This window comes from Mytilus trossulus, chromosome 2, assembly GCF_036588685.1.
Source record: "Mytilus trossulus isolate FHL-02 chromosome 2, PNRI_Mtr1.1.1.hap1, whole genome shotgun sequence".
In the NCBI taxonomy this organism is placed as follows: Eukaryota; Metazoa; Mollusca; class Bivalvia; order Mytilida; family Mytilidae; genus Mytilus; species Mytilus trossulus.
In genome coordinates, this window is record NC_086374.1 from 37,176,456 (window position 1) to 37,185,065 (window position 8,610).

Genomic DNA, 8,610 nt, shown 5'->3' on the forward strand with positions numbered 1-8,610 from the left:
AACAATTGGAATATACCAAAGGGACAATACAAATTTATTAGTAAAAGAGAAATCGATAAAACCATGACAAAAAAGGAAAACCGACAAAAACAATAACCAACCCACTGTTAATAGTGACGTAATATGAGACTATACATCAATATTGTCTTTATAAAAGACGTCGTTTAAGGCACCTGCCAAATCCCTGATGAACGATAATGAATCTGGTATGATTAATAAAAGTCATTACATAGCCGAGGAAAAAAATAAAAATAGCTATGAAATTTTTCTTACCTACTTTTATAAAAGGAATAATATGATATAATTTGGACAATTTCGAACAGAAATGTCACCTGGGATTTGACAACTTGACGACAATATAATTCCTTAAATAACCATTTCAATATATAAAAAAAAAAGATGTGGTATGATTGCCAATGAGACAACTATCCACAAAATACCAATATGACACAAACATTAACAATTATAGGTCACCGTACGGCCTTCAACAATGAGCAAAGCACATACTGCATATAGTCAGCTATAAAAGGCCCCGATAAGACAATGTAAAACAATTCAAGCGAAAAAACTTGGCCTTATTTATGTAAAAAAAAAAATTAAAAAAAAATGAACGAAAAACAAATAAGTAACACATAAACAAACGACGACCACTGAATTACAGGCTTCTGACTTGGGACAGGCACAGACATAAATAATGTGGCGGGGTTAAACATGTTAGCGGGATCCCATCCCTCCCCCTAACCTGGGACAGTGGTCTAACAGTACAACACAAGAACGAACTATAAAAATCAGTTGAAAAAGGCTTAACTCATCAGATAGACAAAAAATAAAAGTGGCCGTGGCCGGGTACTTATACATCCCGACACAAAAAGACACAATGAACAGATCTGAGAGTACTCGCAGTTATCTGACAGCTAGTTTAAAGCCATTAACAACTAATAAAAAAATCATGCCTCTAAGACTAATCAATCAAGCATACTTTTTTCAACAAAAAAAAAGCTTTATGCTATTCGATTGTCCGAAGCGTATTTCTTGATTTACCTTATTCGCTCCAACTGAAACATTCTAAATCATCGACAAATTAATACCTCAAAACGCAAGTAGACATCTTTGAAAAAATGTAATGATACAAATATCAATCTACAATGTAATTTTAAAAAAGGCCTCAAAACGACGCTATTTCGAATTTTATTTTGCAGTTGAACACTTAATAGCACGTTTGAAGCTTTAATATATATTTGAAACAAGAATTCGAAAATATATAAATTTGTCACCAAATTGGTTTAATCTTTTCGAACATTTCGGTGGTATACATCTTTTAATCAGAAAACGACTGTCTCATTGGCAATCATTCCACATCTTTTTTATACCCATAGTGAACTATATCGGAGTTAAAAGATTTGACGTTTTTTTTCTCAAATAAATCGCTTTTTGGCTTAGTCTTTATACTCTTGCTACTTCACATGGTTTCCCTTCTAAAAATGAGTATGAACACACAATGCCACATAAAAGTTGTTTACATTCTCGTGTTATGATCACTGGTTGATAGTTGTCATATTACCAATCATACCACTACCAATTATTTGTATATTACTTATTCTTATGTGGTATCTTTAATTAGTTAGTATGTCGTCAAACCAATCTGACTATAGTAAACAATGATGTGATGTTGGATGTGTACTGATGATAGACAAGGAAGTCTCAGATGCATGATTTTTTTATTATTTGTTATTGGCTTTGAAAAAAGGTCAGTAACTACAAGTACTACCATATCTGTACTTTTATTGTCTTATTTTGTTATGGGGATTTATAAATGCCTTGCAACGTCAGGTTTGGATTTTGTGCATTGTTGATTGCCATACACTGCCTATAAAACTTGTTTTAACTTCTATGTAATTTGGTTTTTGATATACATACCATATCTGCTTATGTTTATAACGACAGCTACAAGAAAGTGGCATGGTATGTGCCTATGCTTTAATTTGTAGCCACTGGTGTTGTTTTATAAAAACGGTAACTCGTCGTTATATTTGAACTGAAAATATTCTAAATGTTTCTTATGAAGTTATATACTAGCTTAAGCAAATAAATCCTTTGATAAATGTTAAATGAAGAGGTAATTTTTACAATAAAGTCTTTTGTGTATAATATTACATGTATCTCGTTGTATTTTAAGACAGACATTTACTATTTGCAGCTATTGATGACACTACAGCAAGCAGGACTAACAGTTAGTGATATTTCCGTCCTCTATGCTTTACTAAGCACTACTTTATCGGGACTACTCAACCCTATACTATATGGATTGTTTGATACATCGTACAGAAGAGGATACAAAAATCTGTTTAAAGCCCTTAGACAGAGATGTTGTTGCTGTGCCAAAGTACAAGATTCTATACCAGGTAAGTCTGTCGATATGATATATGGCATACAATTACACCGGTTCTCAATAGTTTAATTTGGACACCTGACCCTTTAAAAGCACCTGTAATCGCTTCCGTTTTTTTTTGTATTGGGTTCATGTTGCCCAATCTTAAGTTTGTTTTTCTGTGTAAAGCATCGGATACTCTTGTTGGTCTGTTTGTCTATTTTATGTATCCATTCGTTTAATGTGTTTGAGCTTTTGATTTTGCAATCTGATAAGGGACTTTCCGTTTTGAATTTTCCCCGGCGTTCCGAATTTTGTGTTTATACTTTTTGTCCTATTTTCTACTTTTCTTAAACTAACATGTACTATTATGTACTACACAAAAATGTCAAAATTGCAGTACACATTCATCGATTTGACAATGGAAAACATACGAATATTGATGACAAATTTATGTAACTATTGATATAAGTAATCCGTATCCTCTCAGACACCTGGTAGACACATACATGGATTATGCTATATGAATAGACCTGTGACATCGTACTAATAAATTGCTTGTACTTTATATTTTTGATTCCTCTTGATATAATAGTGATAATTATAATAATGCGTTTATTTTTTAGACTTTAAAGATTGCATCCTTGTAGCTACATAAATAACAAATAAATCAAACAAAGTAAGAGAGAAAGAGACAATACATTTCACAAAACACTGTCAACAAGACACGAAGACATACATGAAATTATTGGATCCCAATGAAGTTGATGAAATTTCAATAGCTAATTGAAAAAATAGTAACTATACCATAAAAACAAAAATAATTATTGTGTGGCATTATCATACCATTTATCGAACAATAAAATGACGTTCAGATTTCACAAATGTTTTATTTTGACGGTAAAAGTCCAGTCGTAAGTAAAGTCATGAGTATTGACGCACAGAGAATGGGACGATGACAAGGTAATGGTCACGTTAGTCCATGGCCAGCCCTAACCTCAGTGATTTATTTTTAATGTTTATTTACTGACAACGAATCTAAAAAAATTAAAATTGAAAATAAGTCACTGAGACCAGGGCTAACTAATGATCACGCCTGCATGTGATGGTTTTACAAGAATATAATATTGTATTTAAGATATGTCAAACTTTGTAAAGAAATGCATTCTTTGGGCTATTCAAGGTTGAAAGCAATCAGAATCTCAGCTTCAGTATTCCTGTTTTCTTATAAATTCCAGTAAATTGAATAATAAATTATAATACATGGCATGCGAACAGTAATACATTGATTTATAGATGAATTGTTTATTGCATGCTGATGATACGATTTTATTGTCATGGTCATCAGCAGGAAGCCTACACTCGAAACTTCATTGATACAGTGTCTTGCTCTTTTTCTCATGTTTTAAAAACAAGATATCAACGAATTTAGAAACGTGATAATCGACAAAATATGGGCATAAAACGAATAGTGTTCTTTTTTAATTTGAATAGGTCGTCTGAATATCAGCCCAACAATGTTAATCTGTGAAGTGGAAGTAAAAAGTAAATTCACAAAAATACTGAACTCAGAGGAAAATCTAATCGGAAAGTCCATAATCACATGGCAAAATCAAATGACAAAAACAAGAACTGTCATATTCCTGACTTGGTACAGGCATTTCCAAATGTAGAACATGGAGGATTAAACCTGGTTTTATAGCGCTAAACCTCTCACTGTGTTGACAGTCTCATCACATTCCGTTATATTTACAATGATGCCTGAACTAAACAGACATAATAAATAAAATAGTCAAAATATGGGTACAGCAGTTATCATCGGGTAACAATTTTAAAAGTAACAATTTAACAGAACACAAAAACATCTATCTGCAAACACATTCACTGATTTCGCGTGTCTGACGTCAGAAAATTTGATACGTCACATATCTTTGTCGTTCAATGTTTATACAAACAATTTTATTAACATTTCACATGGGCAATGTTATCATGCAGGGTTAAAATCTCAAAAGTATGTAAGAATTAATATCAGAAATAGACAGAGATTTCAAAGAGTTCAAAAGATCTATGGAATTTATAAGAATCCACAATTAGTTCATTCCACTACGCGATTGAATAATTTTGACGCTTGTGGTTCAACGTATTTTTTAATTCATAATAGAAATATATCCTAATGACATATAATAGAACAATAACTTACTGACGGGATCTTTTAAAGTCCTGAGTCTCGCTATAAGAACCAAAGAAACACAAAAATTCGCATATACAAAACACACCAGCAAAAAATGAAAATAATATAAACACATTCACGGGATGTTTTAGTACCGAGCCACGTTAAAATGGATATCTCATAAAACAATCCAACAATAAAAGTAATATTGATAATAGAAAAAAATGCAAGATGGTAAACAACACCAGTACCTTCCGATGAACTTTTTTTAGAAAAAGGACGAGACATTCCTTGACATACCTCTGCTTCATCAACTTTCTGCTATGATACTGATGACGTTTTACAAAGTCTGAGTAGAAGTACAAGCTCTTGAATATCGAATAAGTTGGGAAATATATATCCCATATGCATGAGAAGTTAGTATATTACTACTAAGGAAGGGGAAATTTATAATTTCAAAATTAAAATCGTCTCGTTTGTCATAGATTCTGGTACTGAGATAACTGTGGAAGTCAAATTCGAGATATAAGTCTAACAATGAGGAGGAGGAAGCCGTGTCTGTTGTTTCTTTAATCTCTAGTTCTGGGGGATATATTAATGGAACCCAATCAGAATAGTTTGGATTGTTTTATGGAAAGAACATCATCAATATATGTGAAAGTGAAATTAAATAATCTGGCTTCTTTGATTTTCTTGTTTTTGACAAGTGTCTGAGGGAACTCCGATTCATATTAAAATCAAAAGAAGAGGTCGGAAAGAAAATGCGCACAGTTTGTTCCAATAGGAATGCCGACAATTTGTTGAAAAAGTCTACCTCTAAACTCAACAAATATGTTGTCGATAAGAAACTCCAGCATACTGATCACTTGTTGATCTGTGTTGCATGTTTTAACATTTTGTTTGTCACTATTAACAAAATATGACATATGATTTCCCAGAGTAATAAATTTATAGCGTATGCTACCATTTTTATGTTGAAAGGCATTGTGGATCATTTCTTTCAGGCGATTTTTCAATTTCACATGGGGAATGGTGGTATAAAATTGTGTTCTTCCTGGCTTGAATTCGAACTCATGCTACTGAGATATCGTTGCGCAAAATCGCCTTGCACTTTGCTCGACGCGCTATACTTCTCGACCACCTAGGCTCTACAATAATAATGCTTTCGATGGCCGAGTGTTGCCTTTCCTCGTTAGTTTTTATCTAGCGTCGTAACATAACACATAATATATAACACAGGAAGATGGAATTTTATTGAATATCTATATAAACCTCCTATTTTAGAAAAATTACAACATAAAAAATCTCCATAAACTGTATTGTACTGCAGGTTCTGACGTTTGCTCGTAAGTGTTATGCTAAATTTGTTTATAGGTCGTTAAGCTATTATTGAAAGCGTAAGAAAGACAGTTTTGTTATTGTGTCTTTTCTAGTAAGTTATTAATGAAAGTATCTGGATAAAGAACAACTAACCATAGGTTTCTACGTATTGTTATAAGGCTTGTCAGCTTCGTTTATAGGTCGTTAATAATTGAAAGAATGCATAATAACTAGATATATGTTTTGCCGAAGAGTGATAAGGACAGGTTGTAAAAAAATTATTGCATATGAGAAAAATGTCCAAGATTAGCACAGTACGCCGATTTTCATTCATTATTTCTTATTACATATTTTGCAGCTGTATCAATGACAAATGGTATTTCAAGATCAAGATCTGATTCCACGAGTCTTTCCAGAAATGCAGAATCAAACATTCCGAGGTCACTTTCTCGAATAAGCGAGGAAACATCCGGGTTACAAAATGATGCGTTTAGTAGTGACACCTATCCCTTGACACAGGAAACACTCTTCCCAAAGCGATGTGTTTCGGGTATTGTACGGACATTTAGCAGAGAAATAAATTCAAGATCAGCAGATGAAGAGACTGCACTTCTTGATTCGTCGCCTTTTGGAAACCCTAAAACACTCGAGGAAAATCGATCATCATCTTCATCATTAGTTTCGTCTGATTTAGATTCATTCGATGAAAACCAATCGGAGTCAGGGGAAGACGACGAGGACGAGGAAGGGTTTGAAGTAGAAAGTACATTTTAAATAAATCATATTGAAGTTATATAGAAACATAATTAATGTACATGCATAGCAAAATTATAAGCACTACCGATGGGATAATTGTTATCATATTTTGATGTCGTACTCATTGGAGAAATCAAGATATGATGCATTATGAGGAATCTTGATGTTACATAATGTTCTGATTATTACCATTAACTGTCAAGTATAGTATTGAGACAACATTTACCACATTGTCATTGTGCTTTAAATAACTACCATGGCAACTAAAAAGTTATCAATATATTCGGTTACAATTCTACTTGTGTGACCAGTTGACCCTTTCTTTTTAAACCAAACAGTAGATACAAGAAAAGTAGCCAGCTTTGAGGGAGATTTATTATGCTTGGTATAGAAAGAATGCATGTCATATTGTCATATACATGGAAAAATTAGTTATAAATTATTTTGATTGGCATTGTTTTCGTATTTTTAGTCAGAGACTCATAAAATTCCAAATCAGTATCCGAGTTGTGAGATGGGTGTCACTAATATACAAAGAACTTCTTACCCTATCGTATTATTTATACTAACTGTCCGAAGATCATGCCCAACGTATATACATTATTCACGCAAGATATTAGTATATTTTCATAAAGTACTTCCTATTCAAAGTAAATTTCTTATGCAATATGAAAAAAAGTAGAATAACAAAAATAAGAAAATTGAAAAATCGAAAGCTGAAACACATCAAATATCTTTTATGGTAAATCTAGCAAAAAATCTTTTCGGCTGCAACTTAAAATTTAATTTGTGATGTTCTTGCAAATCCCTTTTAAAGTAAGGCGAAAGATACCAAAGGAACATTCAAACTCGTAAGTCAAAAATAAACTGACAATGCCTTGACTAAAGAAATCTAAAGACTGAGTAACACGAAACCCACCACACATCGGGGGAAATCTCAGAGGTTTCGAAAGAGTACGCACATCCTGCTACATATGTGACATCCGTTGTGTTGCTAATGAAAGTAAGAACCCGGCTAGTTCGGTAGATTATATTGGGGAAAAGAGGTTGGGATTACAGTAATTACAAATAGAAAATATCAATCCTCGTCTGTGCAACATATATTCAATAATACAACAACAAATGGAAGTGTTTAACGACCTTGACCGGCTATACAACTCTTGCACGGTCGACCAATTCCATTATTGCGTCTTGCGTACTAAATTATAATCCTGGTACATTTGATAATTATTGTCAACCGACTTACCATATATAGTGCGGTAAAATTTACAAAGGAATGATTTCAACTTTACAACTTGGAACTCTTGGTCTAATAGCTTCTAATAGCTTGTATGCAGCAACCATATAAACTTAAATCATCAGATAAAATACAACCCATGGACTACTGTTTTAATCATAAATTATAAGTTCATATGCAGCCATTTCTTGAATGTTGCTACTTGGAATTAAAATTCAAACTTTTGAAGCTGAAACATCTCTTTTATAAAAAGAAATTTGCGTCCGACTTCATTGTCAATTTATAGATGTAAGTCGAGAGGCAGACTTAACTGTGTCTGTTGTATCCTATAATTCAAATGTGATGGGAATGATGACTTTAACAAAATTACCAAACAATGAAATATTTAACTAGAGCACAACATCTATATAGCGGAAAGTGAACATATAACATGTGAGGTCTCAAAAGCCACAGTAGTGATATATATATAACAGCATCCTCTATAACATTCGCTAGGAGGCCTGATACATTAGTTCTGAGGAAGATTGGGATACCGGAATTGAAATAAAAGAATAATCTTCTCTTTCTATGATTAATATAATCTAATAGAAAGGCTCCAATACGTTCATGATGATACTAATGTTCAAGGTCATGGAACCCTTATACCGGCGTCACACTTCAACGTATAGCTCCGACGTACGTCGGGCGTGGTTAATATCATGTACGGTGCCAATTACGCAAGTAATTTTGGATGCATTCAACCTGTCAATCATATCTGTA

The 8,610-nt window shown here is 33.0% G+C and overlaps 1 protein-coding gene across 1 annotated transcript in view; it reads left to right on the top strand.

The window, feature by feature from the left end:
- Window positions 1-7,045, top strand: part of LOC134705099 (galanin receptor type 1-like) — a 43,930-nt gene extending 36,885 nt beyond the window's left edge. The window contains exons 3-4 of the mRNA XM_063563864.1: window positions 2,198-2,402; window positions 6,217-7,045. Coding sequence (XP_063419934.1) covers window positions 2,198-2,402; window positions 6,217-6,632 — 621 coding nt within the window. The 3' untranslated portion in view covers window positions 6,633-7,045. The remainder of the gene's footprint in view (window positions 1-2,197; window positions 2,403-6,216) is intronic.
- The last annotated feature ends 1,565 nt before the right edge of the window (window positions 7,046-8,610 follow it).